Source organism: Rhodotorula graminis (assembly GCF_001329695.1).
Source record: "Rhodotorula graminis WP1 unplaced genomic scaffold RHOBAscaffold_4, whole genome shotgun sequence".
Classification (NCBI taxonomy): Eukaryota; Fungi; Basidiomycota; class Microbotryomycetes; order Sporidiobolales; family Sporidiobolaceae; genus Rhodotorula; species Rhodotorula graminis.
The window spans coordinates 1,324,902-1,344,225 of record NW_017264931.1 but is presented as its reverse complement, the minus strand read 5'-3'; the positions used below and the strand labels follow the sequence as shown (position 1 = coordinate 1,344,225).

Here is a 19,324-nt window from a genome sequence, read left to right as displayed (position 1 = left end):
GAGCGAGCCAATCTCACTGGAGGATCTTTCTCTCGGGCGAGAGACTCGACGTTGCGCGCACTGTCCTCGTTCGCAGCGCGCCATCTAGTCGTCGACGCCGACGAGCCGCTCCTTCCACTCCTTCCACCCGAGGCTCACCGCGAGCCCCTCGGCCTCGTCGCGCTCGATCGCGCACCGCAGCTTGACGCCGTCGAGCACCTTGTCCTGGGCACTCGCGCGCGTCAACAGGCGCAGCTGGACGAGCGCCTGCACGAGCGCGAGGACGGCCGGCGTCCCGAGCGCGTACTCGAGGCGGCTGTCGAGGACGGCGTCGAACAGGGCGACGAGGCGCTCGAGCGCGAACGGCTTGCCGCCGCTCAGCGCCGCTGCGTTCTTCTGCGGGGGTGCGAGACGAGGACGAGGCGCAACCGAGTGTCAGTCTGGTCCTCTCAATGACCCGGCCACCGAGAGAGGGGAGAGCGCGGGACGCACCTTTGGGCTGCCCTTCCCACCGGCCTTGGCCCCGCCGCCCTTGCGCTTGGCCTTCTTGCCCTTGCGCGCGACCCCCTCGGTCTCGTCGACGCGCACAAACATGCGCACGTCGCTCTTGGGCGGGTTGTGCGCCGCAAAGTAGGCCGCGAGGAGCAGGTACCGCGCCGCGAGCGGGAGCGACTTGGCGAGCGTCGCCGCCGAGGCGGGCGCTGCTGCTGCTGCGGCTGCGGCGGCGGCGGCGACAGCGGGTGCTGCGGCGCCGGCGCGAGAGGACGAGCTCGCCGTACGGGCCATGCTCGGGGCGGGCCCGGCGGCGAAGAACGGGTCGACGGCGCCGGCCGACGGGCCCGGGCGCGCCGGCGAGGCAAACGCCTGAGCGGCCCGAGCGGCGAAGAAGTCGCCCGAGTCGGCGCCGTCGTTCGAGCCCGGGGCGCCGGCGTCGAGTCGTGCGGCGGACGAGGACGAGGGCGAGTCGAGGTAGGTCGGCTGCTTGGGCGGCGCCGCGATCGTGCCCGTGAAGCCGAGCGCGCTCGTCGGTGCTGCGCTCGAGGTCGAGTGGTGGGCATTGGGGCCTTGTGCGGCGGCGAGGCCGACTGGCGGGAGCGAGGCGAGGGTCGGGCGAGGGAGGAAGAGGCGCTCGAGCTCGGCGGCAAACTCGGGCCTGAGCGCGATCGAGAGACGGGCCGTGTCGGTCGGGGCGATGGGCGCTGCTCGGGCGAAGAGTCAGGACCTGTCACTGTGAGAGGAAAGGGGAGGGAAAGACAGGGACGCACGATTGCTGCGCTCGCGCACGTCCTTCCACCTCCGCCACAGTCTGGCGCACATGAACGCGAGCTCGTCCACCTCGGTGACGGCGCCGCCGAACGTCGACTTGACGACATAGGCGAGCGAGCGGAAGAGCTCGACGAGCTGGGCGTGCGACAGCGAGTCGGACGACGTCGGGTGCGAGGCGGGCGACGAGGCGAATCGCGAAGTGAGGAGGGCGACGGTTTCTGCATGGCGGCGCAAGAGTCAGGCTCGAGATCGGCGCAAGAGGAGAGCGAGAGGACGCACCTGTACTCGTCATGTCGTCGACCGAGAGCAGCTCTGGGCTCGGCAGGCCGACCATCGACTCGCGCAGCTTGTGCCACGGCAACCGCGAGATGGTGACGACCGTGATGGGCAAGCCCGTCTGCGCGCACACGCAGTTGTTTAGTACCGCGTGAGAGAGTGAGAGGGAGGAAGTAGAGAGACGCACAAGGTCGGCGAGCCGGTGCAAGGTGCTCGCGAACGTGACGCCGACACCCGTCTCCCTCGCCGCGCCGCTCGCCCCTCCTGTGCCACCCGCCAGCTCGCCGAGAAGCTCGCCGTGCTCGACGACGATGAAGCGCCGAGCGGGCGCCGCTGGGCCGTGGTCGTCTCGAGGCGCGAGGTCGGCGGCGGGGTCGAGGGCGGACGAGGCTGCGCTCGGGAGGACGGGAGGCGAGGGCGAGAGCGCAAAGATGGCGCGCAGCGAGTGGTGGAAGGCGTCGACCGTGTTGCGCAGCGGGGCGAGGGCAGGCTTGTCGACAGGGCGAACTGGCGCGTCGTCGTCCCACTCGAGGACCCAGCGCGGGCCGTCGTCGCCTTCTCGTCGCTCGCCGCCGTCGTCGCTCGAGTCGACGCTCGCTCGCCTCGCCGTCCTCGCACGCTTGGGCGGGCGCTCGCCCGAGCTGTTGCGGCGGTGCGGGTCGGCGTGGACGACCTTGAGGCGGTCGAGCGAGCCGTGCCAGGCCGGGATGCCCTTGTCGCGGTCGTCCCAGGGTGGGTGGCCGTTGCGGTGGGCAGAGGTCCAGGCCGAGAGCTGGTCGAGGATCGAGTCGAACGCGGCCTTTGTCGAGTAAGCGCGTGCGAGGTCGAGTGAGGCGACTCGAGGGAGGAGGGTGTCGACCGAGGGCCGGTCTCGCGCGGTCGCTGCTCGGTGGTCGGTCACGGCGTGCTCGAGGGTGACGGTGACGGTGCGGGCGAGGTGATCTGCGTCCCCTGGGACGTGGACGAAGAGGGACGCAGGTGGGGCGGGCGACGAGGCGACGGCGGCAAGGTGGGCCACGAACGCAGCGAGCGGGGCCATGAGCGGCGCTTTGGCGAGCTCAGAGTGGCTGTCGCAGTAGTTGCTGGACCGGCTCTGGCGGCTAGAGCGGTGAGAGGGCACAGGCGAGGTCGCTCGACTTGATCATGGCGCTCCTCCGTCCCTTCTCTCGCATCCGCTCTCGCTCGAGCTGGGCCTCGCGCAGCACCACCACCGGGCTAGACGCCTCAGCTGCCGCCACCAGGGCCACCCCCCTCGCCCCGAGCGACCTCACCTCGCTCGCTCCCTCCCCACACCTCGTCGCCTCGTCGACCATGGTCTGGGTCGTCCAGGGCACCCTCAACAGCGAGCCCCACCCAAGCACGAGCACCGAGTCCTTCCCGCAACTCTCGTCCCACTACCTCCGCCCCAACCGCTCGTACCGCCTCGGTCGCGCCGGCGGCGTCCGCGCTCCCCTCAAGCCCGGCCAGGACAAGCCCGGCCCCGCGAGCCGCCACCGCCCGTACGACTTCCGCATCGCCAACCTCGCCATCTCCAAGGACGGCCTCTTGACCCTCGACACACACGGCGCCGACTGGGACCCGCTCGACAACCACGACCGCCCCGACAACCTCGAGCCCTACTCGCTCACCTTGACCGCCACGAAGAAGCTCGAGCTCGTGCGCACCAACGGCGAGGTCGTCGACATCGCGCCCAACGAGACCGTCGTCGTGCACGACGGTGACTCGTTCCACGAGCGCAACAAGGGCTTCTCGTTCGGGTCTGTCCCTCCCTCTTTCTCTTCCTCTCGTGGCCTCGTCTCGGCCCTGACGTCTCTCTGCCTGCCGCACACAGCTTCACCTGGCGTCCCGTCAACCTGTGCTTCAGCGCCGCGTCGGCCGAGAAGAAGAAGCAGTACGCCGCTCACGCCAAGAAGCTCGGTGCGTCAACTTCGCCCTCTCAGCCCCTTCTCGCAGCGCGTGACTCACGCCTCGCCTTGCCCTTCTCAATACTGCAGGCATCAAGATCGCGTACCGCGACTTTCGCGCCCACCACACGCACCTCGTCGTCAAGACGGCCGCTCCCAACGCGACCGTGACGCTCGCCGCCATGCACCGCGCCCACATTGTCGCACCGACGTTCTGCGACGACCTCTTCCAGGCCGGCGCGCCCAAGCCGTTCCCGCCGGCCGACCACGTCCCCGTCCGGCCCGAGCCGCTCGCGCCCGACGCCGGCGCCGACGACAAGGCGGCGCACGACCGCGCCGTCGTCAAGTGGGAGCGCGACGTGCTCGAGCTCGAGCCCGACGTCGGCTTCGACACGGGCAGGTGGTGGGGCCACTGCCTGCTCGAGCAGAACTGGGCGGCCGCGTGGCCCGGCGAGGACGCGCACGTGCCGGCGAGGTGGGACGGCCAGGACCCGACGAGGTGGGCCATCCCGAGGGCCGAGAGGGCGACGCTCTTCCAGAACGTCCTGCTTGTGAACCTGAGGGGCAGTCCTGAAGCCGTATGTCCCCTCTTTCGCCGCCTCGTTCGCCTGTCGTCGTCCTTCTCAAGTACTGATACCTCTTGGTCGGCCCCTCCCACAGGATGCCATCCACGGCGCCCTCGTCACGCTCGGCGGCGGCACCTACTTCCCCTGTGCCCTCCTCCAGCACTCGCCGCTCCCGACCTCGATCGAGCCCCTCCTCGACGCCATCGAGACGTTCAAAGCGGCGCACGTGCCCGCCACCGACGCCGGCGCCGCGAGCCGCATCGCCATCTTCCCGCCCGAGGGCGTGCTCGAGCCGGTCGAGGGCGCGAGCGAGGACGAGATTGCGCTTGGCGAGCAGCAGAAGGAGCTCGTCCAGGAGTTGCAGCACGCGTGCGTCCCTCTCTTTCTCTCTCTCTTTCACCTCCGCTCCTCCCTCTCCTCTTCGCGAGTCCCGTCGTACTGACAAGCTTTGAGCCCGATGTCGACAGCCTCCAGGTGCCCAAGCTCTGCTCGCCCGACGGTCGCGACCTCGCCACGGCCATCTACGACCTCAACCTCGACGCGCTCTTCCCTGTCGATGTCGGTCAAGGCGCGTCGGCCGCTCAAGGTGACGATGTCGGTGGGCCCGACGTGGGCCGTTCGACCTGTGCGTCCTCTCGCTCCCTCGTCTGTCTCCTGCGGACTCAGAGAGCCCGACCACTGACCAGCAGCCGAGCCATCCTGCAGCGCGCCGCACGCAGACGACGCAGGCGCTCACGCAGGCGACGCCGCCTTTCCCGACGGGCGGCGTGCCCGGCACGCACCCCGACAGCGGCATGCCCGCGCCGACGGCGTCCGGGTCCGGCTCGGCGCCGGCGGCGTCGACCTCGGCGGCGGCGGCGGCGGCGGCGGCAGGAGCAGGGGCGGGAATGAGTCAGGAGGGGAGCGAGTCGGGGCAGAGCCAACCTCGCAAGGTGCGCCGCACTCGGTCCTCTCGTCCTTTCGCCGAGACGAGCTCACTAACCCGAGGATGGTCGATGGTTTTCCTCCCGCAGCTCACTCGCCGTGCTCGCACGGGCCGCACCGTCCTCGACTCGATGTTCGCCGACCTGCCCGCCGAGGAGACGGCTCGCCCGTCGAGCTCGACCGCACGCCCGCACGACCTCGCCGGCGGCACGCTCGACTCGACCTCGCTCAACGCGTCGGCCTCGGGCGGCGCCGGCATGGACGTCGACGCTGCGCCTTCGACCTCGGCCGCTCCCGCACACGGCGACCGCATGCCGCGCCGTCGCGCCGGCCGCACCGCCGTCGAGCTCCTCCTCGACACGGGCGACGACTCGCCCGACCATGACCGCGGCGGCGGGCGCTCGGCCGAGGCGGCGACGCAGAGCACGCACGACGAGCTCATGCGCACGTCCATGACGCGCGAGCAGCGGCGTGCGGCGCTCAAGGAGGAGGACGAGCGGCTCGCGAGGGAGGAGCAGGAGGGGCGGGCGCAGGACCGGGGCGCCCCGGCGGCACCGGGCAAGAAGCGCCGCTTCCGCGTGTCGCCGAGCGCGAGCGAGAGCGAGGGGGAGGAGGAGGGAGGAGGGCGGACTCGCAAGCGCGGGTGGAAGAAGGGCGGCGACGCGCCGGTCGCGACGCTCAAGAAGCGCACGAGGGCCCAGAGCCGCGACCCGACCGCCGCCGTCGCCGGCACGACGTCGAGCGACGACGACGAGGAGGGCGCACGTCGTGCCGCTCGCAAGAAGAGCAAGGCGCCGCAGGGGTCGTCGCCGCCGCCGCCGGGCCCGACCGCGGCGAGGGCGCCCAAGAACAAGAAGGAGGCCGCCGCCCTCAAGAAGGCCGAGAAGGCGGCGCAAGAAGCTGCTGCGCAGCGCCTCCTCCAGGTCAAGCCGACCAAGCGCCGCGGCGGCGAGACCGACAACCAGTTCACCGAGGAGTTCAACGCGCTCAAGATCGTGCGCCCCAAGCTCCAGGCCATGCCGCAGCAGGAGCACCGCCGCATGCGGTGGAACGACGAGGACTCGGACGTCGAGCGCGAGCGGCTCATCGTCGAGGACGAGGCGCGCGCCGAGCAGGGCGAGCGAGACGACGACGGCGACGACGACATGGACCCGGACCAGTGGCGCCGGCCGACCCAGGCCATGTTCGTGCTCCGCTCGTTCGACGTTGAGCGTAAGACGCCTCGTGCGGCGGCGGCGGCGGCGGCGGCGGCGGCGGCGGCGGACGGCGAGGTGGACGAGCGGTGGGCGGGCAAGCCCAACTTCAAGAAGTTCCGGGTGCGTCCCTCCTTCCCTCTTCGTCCCCTGTTTCGCCTTGTACACCTCTCTGACCTCGTTCTCGATCCGCAGCACAAGAACTCGAAGGCGCCTCGAGCGCCGTTCGCGCAACGAGCGCAAGTCGAGCTCACGGTCCCCGACCTCGCCGACTTTGGCCTCGGACCAGGTGCGTCCTCGAGCGCCTCTCCCTCTCGCATGTCTTCCTGCCCTTGACGTTCCTGTGTCTACAGGCTACACCGACCGCAAGGGCACCACCTTCACGCAGGTGCAGCAGGCCGACGACGAGGACGACGAGGACGAGCTCTTTGCCGACATGGCGACGACCAAGGGCCAGACCAAGCTCTCGTTCGGCAAGAAGGCCCCCACGACGAGCAAGACCAAGGGCAAAGCTCCCGTCAAACCCAAGTCGGCGCCCAAGAGCAAGGGCAAGGGGAAGCAGATCGTCGCCGACTCGGACGACGACGACGACGACGACAAGTCTCCGCGCAGCTCTCACACCTTGCGCGACGACTTTGACGAGCTCGACGACGACGAGCCCGCCCCGCCGCAACGCCAACCCGCGCCGACAAGGCGCGCCGCAGCCCGCAAGCCCGTCCCGACCGTCATGCTCGACGACAGCGACTCCGAGTCGGACTCGGGCCTCACGTTCAAGGTCCGTCTACCCTCTCGCCCTCTCGTCCTCCCTCCTCTTTTTTTTGTCTTTCGTCTCTCCATGCCTCGCTTCGAGCGGCCCGGCCGGATGAGGGAAGGCGCCGCCGGGCCAATCGACGCGAGCGTCAATGCCCTCGCCGCTCCGAGCGCTCGCTTACTCTCTCGATCGGGATTTGCTCTCCAGGGATTCGGTAAGAAGGCGGCGACCGGGCGGGCCCGGCGCTGAGCGAGGCAGGACGAGGGCGAGGGCGAGGGCGAGGAGAGAGGGCGGGCTTGTCGTCGCTCGTAGCCGGCTCTCGTGCAACTACCGCTTGCTCCGCTTCACACACGATCTTCTGGGCGATCTATTCGTGGTTGCGATGAGGTTTAAGAGAGGTTCCGCGAGCAAAGTCGGAACGCCGGTCGGAACAACGAGCCGTCGGGCGAGCGGGACAGACAAAGGGAAGAGCGAGGGGAGAGGTGGCTCCGCCGCACGGCTCAAGGGTTCGGTCGACAGCCTTTGTTCGCCGATCCGGTAAACAACGCCTCGTGTGAGCGCGCCCCCTTCTCGCGCGAGGCGCAGCTGCTCGCCGACCCTTGCTCTCCTCGACGCCCGGTTCGCTTCATCTCCCTTTGCTCGAGACGTTGTCCTCGTGGCTTCGCAGAGCTCAGGACGCCCCGCAGCCGCATCCTTGACCACCTCGGACGGCGTCCATCAGCTCTTGCACCCAAACTCGTCCCTCGCTGCGGCACCCGACCTCGCTCCCTTCCCTCATCACCTCGGCCCGACTTCTCCCCCTCTCACTCGTCCCTCCCTCCCTCGTCCGCCCCAACGACTAGCCCTTCCTCGTCAACAATGTCGACAGTCGCGGCTATCCCCATCCGCCCCTCCAACGGCGACCGACACGCCCCAGTCCTGTCCACCCTCGACCCGTCCTTCTCGCCAGCGTCGCTCCACCTCCAGCCATGGACCTCGCCTTCACCTCTCCCCTCCACGTCGCCGAGCCAAGGGTACTCTCCTTCATCCTCGCCGTCCCCTCCACCTCTCGGCCATTCGCCTCGACCTGCTTTCGCGGTTCCCATGGGCTCGCGCTGCGAGAAGGTTCCTTACGACGGTCCGGGCACCGCCATCTACGTTCGTCAGCCTACGAGGGCACAGCTTGTACGTCCTTGTCTCGCGTAGAGATAGACCGGCGCCGTCCTGACCCTTTGGCGACGTCCCGTAGCGCGACAACAACTCGCTTTTCGGATCGTCGAGCCGGCCGTACTACTTTCAGGACCCGCAGAACAAGCCTGTACGTCCTCTCATTCTCTCGTATCGTCTCTCGTCTTCCTCTTCTGTTCGCCGACGCAGCGCATCCCGCAGTTCATCGATATCGACGGCAAAGAGTGCGGCGTCCGGTGGATCTACGTCGACCCGAAGGCGCGCGAGCAGCCTTCCGAGGACATGCGCGAGGACGAGGCCGGGTGCTCCATTATGTGAGCTTAGGCTCAGCTGCCACTAAGCAGCTGGCCTTTGAGCGTGCGGTCGACCGGGCCCCGTGAACCCTTTCTCTCTTCCCTGGCCCTTTTCCCCCTTCTTTCCCCCCCTGTACTCGTTTCAGCGCCCCTCAGATGTTGCTCGTGTTAGCTCTCTCGATCTAGATGGTCTCTCTTGCACTATCTCTCGAGGGACAGTGCAGGTTGGACGTCTTTTGTACTCCTTCCCCTCTGTCGTTCCTCGCTCTCGGCTGCACTTGCATCACACTCTGTGCCTTTTCCTTCTTGCGAGAAAGCCGCATTCGAGTATTGCAGAGTCTCTGAGAGAGAGGTGACAGTGCACCGAGCCGGTTGCGCCGGCGAGGGGAGCAGTCAAGCTGGCCTTCTCAAGTTGCGAGCTTTTCGCACGGACGGCTCACGCTCTCCCTCGCGACAAGGCTCGACGACCTGATGTATTACATCGTCATGCTCTGGCGACCGTCTAATGCACGAGGAGAGGCGACAACGTAGAGAAGCAGTCGCCGCAGAAGCGCCCTCCAGCCTCGACCGAACGCGTCGTGTCGAGGAGGCAGAAGATTCCGGCGCACGCGCCGCATCGTCGTCGAGCTGTGCAAGTCAGGCGTGAGTCAGATATACGAGGCGACACGAGAGAGAAAGAGGGAGAGAGAGAGAGAGCGGGACGCACGCTCGACGAGGCTGAACTTGGTCCCGCAGCCCGAGGCCATGCACGAGGACGCCGCCGAGTCCGGGAGGTAGAACTCGGTCGGCGGCGGGTTGAACAGGTACGTCTTGCTGCTCGACGTGCCGGCGTAGAGCGCTCGAGTCGAAAATGCGAGCGCCGTGACGGCGTCCGTGCCGTCCTGCGGCGCGAGCGACCGTCGAGATTGACGAGAGGAGGGCGGATCGGGCGCCGCGACGAGGCGGTCGTCGATGCGGAACGAGCTGACGACCTCGAGGGACCAGCCTGCGGGATACAAGGCAAGTCAGAATACGTTGAGAGGAGGCTGAAAGAGAGGAACAGGGCCGGCGGAGAAGCGAAAGGGCTCACCGCTCGAGGTCGACGAGGCTTGGGATCTCTTGAGGACGACGACTTGACCGTTGCTGAGGCCCACGGCGACGACAGGCGCCGTCTCGCTCTGCGCACGTGAGGCAGGGGAAAGTAAGTGCAGGATCGGCGGACTGGCGGCGGGCGTGGGGCGCACCTTGGACCAGGCGAGCGCCGTGATGTGCTGCGTAGCGCTACCCATGCTGCGCGAGGCGAGGAGGACGCCGTTCACGCTCCAGATGCGCAAGATTGAGCCGGCGCAGGTGGCAAAGTCGCCGGTCGTCTCGCTCTGCGTTCGCGGACGAGGAGTGAGTAAACGTTCGTCGCGTGAAAGAGTGGATAACGTGAAGTTCGACGTACGATAGCGACGACGTGAACGGGGCCGCCGTGGCCATCCAGAAGGCGGACAGGCTGTGAGGCAGAAAGGCAAGTCAGTCGGGCCGGGAAGAGGAGGAGAGGAGCAAAGACGCACCTTGAGCCGGTTGAGGTCCCAGAGGACGGCGACGCCCGATGTACTGCCACTGATGATGATCGAGTAGGCCTTGCTCGCGACGAGTGACACGATCGCGCTCGAGTGCTGGCCTCGCAGCGAGGCGAGCTTGGCGAGGTGGACCGACTTGCTCGAACCGGTCACGCGGATCTCGAGCCGCCACACGACGATAGAAGAGCTGCGAGGGCGAGTGAGTGTCAGTCGGGGAGGCTTCGGCCTTAGACGCAGAGAAAGTGAGGACGCACTCGTCGGAGCCGGTGACGAGCGTCGAGTTGTCGGCGAAGGAGGCGACGACGATGCTGCCCGTGTGCCCGCCCTCCTGCAAGGTGATGGGCACGTTGACGCCCTTCTCGAAAACCCGCAGCGACCCGTCGAGGAAGCCGTGCTGGAGGGTCAAGCCGGCGACGTGCGGGACGGCGAGGACGTGCGCCTGCTCGACTCGGACCTTCTCGGGCGCCGAGGATGAGGGTGGCGGGTGGATGAACGCGATGGGCGACGCCGAGGCGAGCGAGAGGACGGGCAAGATGCACTGGACGAGGGTAGGCGCCGCCTGCTCGACGGCGAGGTCGGGCGCAAAGAGGGGGTGGGTCGCTCGAGGTTTGAGGCGAGGGCGGCGAACAGGATGGGGCTTGACGAAGAGCTGACGAGGTGTCTGGCCGAACGAGTGTATGGTGGAGCAGGCGGCCTTGCGCTCGTCGGCGTCGGTGACGGCGTCCAGATCTGCGGGCCTTGAGTCAGCGACGGCGCAGCGATGATGGAGGAGAAGAGCGAGACGGACCGATGGCGCCCTCGTACGACAGAGCCGAGAAGACGTTGACCGCTTCGACGGCAGCCTCGCCGCGCTGCTTGAAGCCAAAGACGAGGTCGATCCAGCCGTGAAGGTGCGTGCCGACAAACTCGGACTCGAGGGCCTGAGCAAAATGCGAGTGTGCGGCCCGACGTGTCAGGGGTTCGGCCTCGAGTCGTGGAGAGAAGGGAGAGAGGGGCGCACCTCGCGATGAAGCTCGACGAAGCGTCGAGGGTCGCCGTTCGCCCAGGCCGGCAGCGCAACGTCCTCGACAGGTTCGTCGTTCTCTTGCCGCCGACCGAACGACAGCTTGTTGACGTTGACGAGGAAGTCGGGCAGGTAGAAGAACTCAGGCGTGAGCCTGTACGCGACGTGAGAGAGTGAGCTCAGGCCCCTTCTCGAGGCCGACCAGGTCGCAGAGGGTCTGGGCAGACGACGCACTCGCGCACGTCACTCCGGTTCTGCCTGTAAAGGTAGGCGACGGTGTCAGGGAGACTCTCGGCGGCGTGTGACGAGGAGAAAGGCGGACGCACGCGCTCGCCGACTCCCACGCGCGCTTGACGCTCCAGAACAGGCGGTCGGCGTGGTCGAAGGAGCCGCCTTGCAGGTCGAGGTACGCCTCGGTGAACGGCGTGAGGCGCATGAGGTAGCCCGTGACCGTGATGGCCGACGAGTAGTGCGTGCCGAAGTGGAAAGGCGCCGGGCCGTTCTCGCCGAGCTCGCCGAGCTGGTCGAAGCGGCTGACGAACTCGTTCTTGCGGTCCTCGGTCTGGCAGCCCATCGGCTTGGAGAGGTCGCGAAAGGACTTGGGGTTGTCGAGGTCGAGCTGCGGGTCGAGAAGGGGTCAGTGCGCTCGACGGCTGGCAAGACCCGCAGGTGGACGGACCTCGTGGCTGTCGTAGTCGGCCAAGATCCAGGGCATGACCGGGTAGCACGTCAAGTCGTAGTACGACCTGCCGCTCGACGTGTTGAGGAACATGAGGTCTGCGTGCGGGTCGGCGTCGTGAGTGTCATGCGACGAGGAGGAACAGGACCGAGCAAGGGACGCACACTCGAAGTTGGAGATCTGACGCTGCTCCCACTGCTTGGTCATGCGCTCGAGCTTGGTGCGCTGCCCGAGGAACGCGTCGCCGAGCTTGCCGCTGAAGGACGGGTCGGAGAAGCTGAGAGATCCGCTCGCGACGGCGTGCGGGCAGTGGTCGGCCAGGTCGGCGAGAGCATCGGCTTGCCGGCCTCCCAAGAACGTGATGAAGAACCCTTGGCCGTCGACGAAGAAGAGCTCGAGGGCGCAGTTGCGGAACAGGAACCGTCGCTCGTGCACCTGGCGGAGGTCGGTCCACGTCCACCGTCGAGCAAGGTGGGCGTCTGAGCTCGGCGAGCGCGTGTTGCGGCCTGCGAGGTCGGCAAGGGTCTGAAGATGTAGATCGCGCTCCTGCAGACGGGGATCGGGCGAGAATGAGTCGGTTTCTGGCCGCAGAACGGGAAATCGGCTCGAGGACGACGCACCTCGTCCGGCGCCTCCCAGCTCGCGACGACGTCTCCTGCCGCCGTGTAGAAGTAGCCGTCGACGAGATAAAGGCTCTTGCGCCCAATGAGCAGGAGTGCCGCTGCGAGTTTGACGGACCGAGTCAGTCTCGCACGAAGGGAGGAGGACGGCGGCGACGAGGGGACGCACGGTACGAGTCGACGCCGCGGATACTCGAGACGTTGTACACGGCTTGAAACTCGTCGCCCGGCTCGAGTAGGCGCACGATCTTGCGCTGCTTGTCCTCCTCGACCTCAGGATCAGGCTCGAGTTTCGGCTCGTCTGCGGGTACAAGCGGCGTCACTTTGAGCGGTCCGACACGGTGAAAAGGACAGGGCTCGACGCACCTTGAGCATGACCGTCGCCGTCGTCGATCGCTGCTGGCGAACTTGGTCGAGCCGACGTAGCAGGCTCTGTGGAAGGTCGGGACGGAGGGAAGAGGGCGTCAGGACAACGCGCTCTGGGAGGCGAGGACGAGGGAGGGGGCGCACCTTCGACAGCTCCTTGCGAATCTTGGCGTCCTGCTCGAGATGAAGGTGATGAAGATGATGATGCTGCTGCTGCTCCTCGCGCCGAGACGATCGAGTTGGTGACCTTCTCGACCAGGAGCTTCTTGTGTTGACGATGAGGACCTGGCGGATGGAGGTTCGTCAGGGACACGGGGAAAAGAGGAAGGAGGCAGAAAGGGACGCACCCTCGGTAAAGTCGAGGGAGACGAGCCCATGCCCCGCCTCGGGTTGCCGCTCGCTCGCGTCCAGCTGGCCCGTCCACTCTGCTGCGACGCGCTCCTGCTGCTCGACGCGGTCTTGCTTGACCTGCGGACAAGGTGAGAGTCAGAGAAAGAAGAGGGACCTCGAGAGGAACGGAGGAGGACGCACATGAGCGGCCCTCGCACGGTCCTGCTCCTGCACGCTGCCCTTCCAGTCCGACACCGAGCGACGACGCTTGCGCAGGCGACGACGCTGACCGAGTCTCTTCTGCTCGAGTTGCCCTGCGAGGTCCCGCATCCGCTCGAGCTCGGCGACGACGGCTTCGCGACCCTGCGCGCTCTCCTCGACGAGGAAGTCGTACCAGGACGAGTCGGCGCGCTCGAGCTGCTCGTCGTGCATCTTGACGAGGTCGTACAGGTTCGTGTCGTCCTGCAGGAGGCAGGCATGAGCGAGGCCTGACTTGAGAGGATCAGGGAGAGCAAGCTCACCGCCTCGACGATTTGCGTGACGACCGAGACGTCCGACGAACCTGTCAACGTGGACGAGTCAGTCCGCGCTCCTCGACTCGATGCGAGAGAAAGACGAGGACGTACCATCTTGCTCGTTGCGGCAGAAGACGGCGTCGACGTCCGTCGGGCGCTGCAGCGCAAAGAGCCGAATGGCGTGCATGGCCGAGTCGGCGTGTTCGGGGATGCGGACGAGTCGGGCCAGGCGATGCAGGATGAGGCGAATCTTGGTGACGTCCTCGTTCTGGGGCGAGAAGACGACGAGCTGGTGCAGGGCGAGGAGCTTGAGGGTGGCGGTGACGCTGGCCGGGTCGAGTAGGCTGTACGCGAGGCCGTCAGGGTTTCTCGCTCTCGCGTCTCGTCCGTCTCTTAGAGATAGAGAGAGGGTGGACGCACCCGAGGAGGACGAGGCGGCCGGCGCAAGAGAAGAAGATGTCGGTGAGCCCGGCTTGGACAGGAGAGGCGACCAAGGCCGTCTCGTCCAGCAGCTTCTCGAGGTAGGCGAGGACGAAGCCGAGGACGAACGGGATGTCGGCGATCCAGCCTGCAAGGGAAAGATCGTAAGGGAGGTGGCTGCGCCTGAGGAAGGTGCAGGAGGAAAGGGCGGGCGCACCTTGTGCCGTGAACGAGGTTGCGACGTCGACGAGCGAGGACACCCGCCCGGCGACCGTCGGCGCCGTACTCGCACGAGAGAGGCGATGTAGGACCGTCTTGAACAGCGAGTTGCGGAAGGCGACCTGGCTGCGAACGTCGCTGGACGCGCCGGCGTCGAGGAGGATGCGCAACGGCTGCAGCGACGGGTCGGACGAGGCGAACTGGGCCAACGAGGGCGTGATCGACGACGTCTGTCGCACGTGACGCGTCGTGATGCCATGCGTGACCTGCTGCGCGAGGATGTCGAGGACGAGGGTCGCGGCCGAACAGGTGGTGCCCGACTGGCTCGAGGCGGTGAGCGCCGGCGGCGGCGAGTCGTCGACGCCTCGGTCGGTCGAGAGCGTTTTGTCGATGCTGAGGGCGACGTGAGGTGACGCTTGGGCCGGTGCTGAGGCCTGGTCGCCCTTGTCGTCGTCGGCCTGCTCGAGCTCGAACCCTTTGGCCGCGGCGAGGATCGGGAGCGGCGGCATCTCGGCGTCTGGAAGGCCCTCGGGTGCTGGAGGAAGGCGGATGACGGGCTGCAGGACGCGGATGAGGTCGTTGAGCGCGACGGGCGAGCTCAGGAGTGGCCAGTCCGCCTCCTCGGCGGTCGTGCGGCCCGCCTGCGCGAGGAGCTCGACGAGGACGCCGAAACCGGGCTCGAGCCCCGCTCTTGACGCATCTTGACCTGCGCCGGCCGCGTCGTCGCTCTGGCTCGTGGCGGGCTCGTCCTGCGCCCGGTCGAGCACGCTCAGGCCTTGACCGACGACGGCGATGACGATGCGGATGACCTCGGGCGCCGCAGCGATCGCCTTGCCCGACGACGAGAGTAGGGTCGACGCTGCGAAAGGGGCGTCGAGCGGGATCGTCGTGATGTCGTGGCCGTGGAGGAGGGCGAACAGGGCGAGGTGGACCTGGCCGAGGGCCCAGAAACGGGGGAGCGCGGCGCGCAGTAACGCGAAGCCGCTGTCGCTGTTGGAGAACTTGGCGACGTACGGGTGCCCCTGCGTCTGGAGGAGGCGCACGAGGATGCGCAGGACGAGGACGGCGGCGAGAGGCGGTGTCGAGCGGTCCTGGAGCAGCGCGAGCGCCCATTTGGTGCCTGTGTCCGGCGTTGAGGGTCAGAGACGTCGTATAGAGAGATGAGGGGGGGAAGGAGAGACGCACGGATATGCTTGGCCCACTTGCTCAACGCGGCGGCCCGGGTCGGGTCGAGGAGGACGTCGTGCAGGTGCCGGAGCATGAGGAGCGGTTCACGATGCGGACCTGCGTCGCTGTCGCCGACGATCAGGACAAAGTGGCTGTCGCTGTCGATGGATGTCGACGCAGGCCTCGAGGCGGTCCGAGCGTCTGTCGAGGCGGGAAAAGTCAGGGCCCGCTTTGCAAGGAGTGGTAGGGGAGCTGAGGACGCACTGGTCGTGAGGGCTGCACCCAAGTACGTGGCGAGGTACCGCACCACGTCGGTCGTAAACGCCGAGCGGACGACGAGCATCAAAAAGTCGACGACCTCGTCGGCGACCGCGCCCTCGAACGCCTTGCTGCGCACCGCCGAGACGATCTTGCGGACGACGTCTGCGACGACCAACTTCTGCGTTAGTCCTGCACTCAGGGACAAGGGGCGAGGGCGAGGTGAGGGACGCACGGAACTTGGTGAGCTTCTTGAGGTTGTACTCGGAGAGGTCGCTCGTCGTGATGAGCCGCCGCAGCTGGTCAAAGTGCGCTCGTTGGACGGACGGGTCGACCTCGCGCCAAAGCTGAAAGTCGAGGACGAGGTGCTGAAAGGCGAGCGTGTTGGTGACGACCGACCGAGCCGGCGAGTCGCGGTCGAAGCCGACGAGCCCGAGGATCGAGTCGTGGACGACGGCGGTGACGAGGCTCGCCTTGGCGCGCAGGTGCAGGGCGAGGATCTCGTACGCGTGACGTTCTTCTGCAGGCGAGGGGCAAGGTATCAGTCAGGCTCGGTACGGCTGAAGAGGAGCGAGGGGTTCGAGCGCACCGGCTTCCTCGCAGAGGCGCCAGCTGTCCTCGAGCGCCTCGACGAGCACACCGACCGACATCTCGAGCTGCTTGGCCGTCGACGCCTTCTCGATCCACCGCAGGAGGAGCGTCGTCCCGCCCGCCGCCCACAGTGCATCGTCGAGCGCGCCGCGGCGAACGACGGCGGCGTTCTCGACGAGCGCGAGCCCGTTCAGGCGCACGACAACCTCGTCGACCTGCGACGGGATGGCGGCGTTGACGATCGCCGTGCCCTTGGCCGCTGCGGCGAGCTTGACCGTCTCGCTCGCGCTTGCGGGCGACGTGAGGAGGTTCCTCGCCGACAGGGCGAAGTAGATGCGGTGCTCGGGGACGACAGCCGAGCCTCGGTGGCGCAGGGCGTACATGAGGGGCGACGAGGCGATGACCGAGCTGCCGCGAGTCGGGATCGAGTCGCGCGAGAGGGCGTCGAGGCGGATGTTGAGCGCCGAGGCGGACGAGTTGGTGCTGCTCAAAAGGTGTCAGCTGTCGTGCGCCCTGGCTGAGGTGGACACAAGGGAAAGTGGGAGACGCACAGGAAACGGCCGAGGATGTCCTGAAACGTGCCGGCGTAGCGAGGGCCGAGTCGCGAGCACACCTCGAGAAAGTCGCCCTGGAGCTCGCCGTGGACGAGCCAGCTCGGCCCGAGCCTCCACCTCGGCGCCGTAGCTCGTGCGTCTTGTCTCGAGCGTGTCGGCGCGGCGGCTCGCTCGCCCGGCGTACCGAACCAGGCCTGGACGTCCCACTCGTGCGGAGGCGAGGCGGGATAGGCGACCTTGACCGAGTCGACGAGCTCGCCGTCCACGTACAGGGAGCACATCGACTGCGCGACGAACTTGGGGCGTTGGTGGACGAGCGCGACATGGTGGAACGTGTCGGCGGGGAGGGTGAAGGCGGCGAACTCGACAGGAGGGGTACGCAGGCTCGTCTGGACGGCGAGGCGCATCGAGGGGAGAAGAGACAGCTCGAAGAAAGTGCGCGAGGACGGGTCGGTGGCGCCGAAGATTGTGAGGGGAGCCGAGGTCGGCGGCGCGTCGATGCTGATCCAGGCGACGAGGGTGTAGCCGTGAGTCGACGGCGGAAAGGCGCGACCGAGCGACCGCAGCGACAGGTCGGACGACGCCGTGTGGCCAAAGTCGAACTCGATGCATGGCGGCGCACGCGAACCGGGCAGGGCGTCGAGGATGAGCTGCACGAGCTCGTCGTCGAGGCCCGAGCGTCCTCCCGCCGCGTCGAACAGCCGGCGCGCGGCCTCGGTCGCTGCGCCGACGCTGCCGAGCAGCGCCCTCGTCATCTCGACCCAGATCTCGCGCTCCTCCCCCTCCACCCTGGCCCGCCCGCCGTCGTCGCCCTCCCACGGGCCGAGGACCCGCCCGAGCGCCGCGCGCAGCAGGCCCGCCTCGCCCAACCCGACCGCGCCCTTCTCGCCGTCTCGCCGATCGAGCAGGCTCGTGACGAGTGCGAGGGCCGTCGCGCGCAACTGGACCTCGGGGTCGACCGTCGGGTCGAGGTGCGAGTCGACGAGGTCGAGCAGGAGCGCTGCAGCGGCGGGGTGGACGGCCGCCTCGACGACACCTTGCGCTCGTCGGGCGGCGACAATCTCGCGTGCCGCCCGGAGCGCCGTCGACGGTACATGGTCGCCCTCGTCGCGACGACGGTCGAGTCGCTCGACGACCTGGGAGCGCACGACGAGGACCGCGCTCGCGCCCTCGGAAAAGTCGCCGACGAGGAACGCCCAGAGGAGCGACAGGCTACGAGCCTTCTCGTCGATCAACGCGGAGGGCGCGAGGAGGCCCGACAGGTCGAGAGCTGAGGCGAGGGCGGAGTACGACAGCGAGTCGGCGTTGGCGGGAAGGCGCAGGGCGAGATGAAGGACGTGGAGGATGAGGGTCGCGAGGTGGAAGCGGACGTCGTCGTCGTCGTTGAACTCGCGAGACGAGGCAAGAGTCGACTCGCGGACGTCGCCACCCTCCTCGCTCCGGGCTCGTGCGGCACGAGGCGCACCGTCGATGGCGGCCAGGGCGCCGACGGCGATCTCGAACCCGCCGAGCGTCGAAAAGGCGCCTTGGACGTCCTGCACGTCGTGCTCCTGCAGGACGAGCTGGATCGTCGCGAGGGCCGAGAGCCGGCTCTGGACGTCGCTCGGCGAGGCCTGCTGGAGGTCGTCGAGCGCGTGGCGGAGGTCGTCCTGGGCGTGGGCGACGCGAGTCGGCTGAGGCGATGTGACGAGGTCGTACGAGAGGGCCTCGGTCAAGGCGGCGGACGACAGGGAATGGCTCGAGTCGGAGGAAGGGAGGGGTGGTGGAGGGTCGGTCGAGGTTGGCGGGCCGCGCGAGAACAGGCTCGACGCCTCGGATAGTCGACGAAGCATGGTGCGGGCCTGTCGGGCGGTTCGAGACTGTCAGTTTGATCCGACGGCGAGCTGGCGACGTTGCTCGGCGGCAAGTGCGAGACGGCGAGGTCCGAGTGCGCTCGGTCACGCTCGCCTATGGCGCGAATTCTGCGGCTATGCCGTCCTCCTCGAGCCAACCGTGCGCCGGTAGAGTCTGACCGGGCTGCTGCCGGCTCGAAGACGAGCGAGCGTACCCCACATCTCTCGCCTGGCGCTGGCTCCTCGTCGCGCGAGAAGAGAGGGACGCGTGAGCGCACCTGGAGGCAAGCTGGTCGGCTGGCGGTGTCGCTCGAGCTGCTTGGGCGTGTGGTCGCCCTCGGCGAGGGTCGAGTCGAGTGATGCGAGCCGGGGTTGGCGGTGTCGGCGGTGAGGGTCGCCGCGAGCTGTTGCGCTGCTGCGAGAGCACGCCGGGCGGATCTAGAGTGCTGCTGTCGATGCTCTGGCGGTGCTTGGCGAGGTTGTCGAGATGCGAGCGGTCGCTCTCGTCCTCGTCGCTCCTCCTCGTCGTCAACAACTCTCCTCGGCGGCTCTGCCTCGGCATTGCCCCGCTCGACCTGGGCACACGGCTGTACCTGCGCTCCAGCTCTCGCATGCGCCGTTCCTGCAGCTAAGGGCTCGTCGCAGGCGCACAGCGAGCCGCACCGACGGTCTCTCGCTTCACCGTCGACGAGCGGCTCTCGAGTCGCGCCCTCGAGCACGCTGGCGCAGGCGTGTCAGGCCATGGTGCACGAGCTCTCTCGGCGGCAGCACGCCTCTCTCTCTCCCCTCGCCGCCATCGCTCTCGTCTCTGGTGGACAATCGTCCCAGCTCTTCCGTCGGATCGCTCGGGCGTGACGCGCTTCTGTAGCCGTCGTCTGTACCGGAGAGCGGCGGGCACGAGAAA

General features: G+C 67.9%; 4 protein-coding genes across 4 annotated transcripts; 2 read left to right on the top strand and 2 right to left on the bottom strand.

Annotated features, from left to right (window-relative positions):
• Positions 1-40: 40 nt before the first annotated feature.
• On the bottom strand, positions 41-2,560 carry RHOBADRAFT_52584 (uncharacterized protein; the record flags this gene model as incomplete). The annotated part of the gene is made up of 5 exons (XM_018416412.1): positions 41-375; positions 472-1,178; positions 1,245-1,463; positions 1,525-1,642; positions 1,709-2,560. Coding segments are annotated over 5 exons (2,231 nt in total), but the record flags the coding sequence as incomplete, so codon positions are not given.
• Positions 2,561-2,832: 272 nt separating this feature from the next.
• On the top strand, positions 2,833-7,108 carry RHOBADRAFT_42942 (uncharacterized protein; the record flags this gene model as incomplete). The annotated part of the gene is made up of 10 exons (XM_018414137.1): positions 2,833-3,278; positions 3,353-3,438; positions 3,516-4,003; positions 4,086-4,360; positions 4,459-4,616; positions 4,697-4,923; positions 5,005-6,231; positions 6,304-6,397; positions 6,462-6,883; positions 7,067-7,108. 10 exons carry the CDS (start codon positions 2,833-2,835, stop codon positions 7,106-7,108), a joined length of 3,465 nt encoding a protein of 1,154 aa, XP_018272647.1.
• Positions 7,109-7,717: 609 nt separating this feature from the next.
• Positions 7,718-8,344, top strand: RHOBADRAFT_42941 (uncharacterized protein; the record flags this gene model as incomplete). The annotated part of the gene is made up of 3 exons (XM_018414136.1): positions 7,718-8,023; positions 8,088-8,156; positions 8,216-8,344. 3 exons carry the CDS (start codon positions 7,718-7,720, stop codon positions 8,342-8,344), a joined length of 504 nt encoding a protein of 167 aa, XP_018272646.1.
• A 434-nt stretch (positions 8,345-8,778) lies between these two features.
• RHOBADRAFT_52583 (uncharacterized protein) lies at positions 8,779-18,420 on the bottom strand (the record flags this gene model as incomplete). The annotated part of the gene is made up of 28 exons (XM_018416411.1): positions 8,779-8,946; positions 9,026-9,304; positions 9,389-9,476; positions 9,543-9,674; positions 9,746-9,796; positions 9,858-10,053; positions 10,121-10,595; positions 10,654-10,786; positions 10,867-11,023; positions 11,104-11,127; positions 11,196-11,488; positions 11,549-11,646; positions 11,713-12,094; positions 12,169-12,269; positions 12,338-12,469; positions 12,535-12,600; positions 12,679-12,819; positions 12,882-13,002; positions 13,066-13,326; positions 13,386-13,426; positions 13,491-13,723; positions 13,800-13,947; positions 14,017-15,138; positions 15,204-15,386; positions 15,450-15,608; positions 15,679-15,963; positions 16,033-16,517; positions 16,586-18,420. 28 exons carry the CDS (start codon positions 18,418-18,420, stop codon positions 8,822-8,824), a joined length of 7,746 nt encoding a protein of 2,581 aa, XP_018272645.1. The 3' UTR covers positions 8,779-8,821.
• Positions 18,421-19,324: the final 904 nt, after the last annotated feature.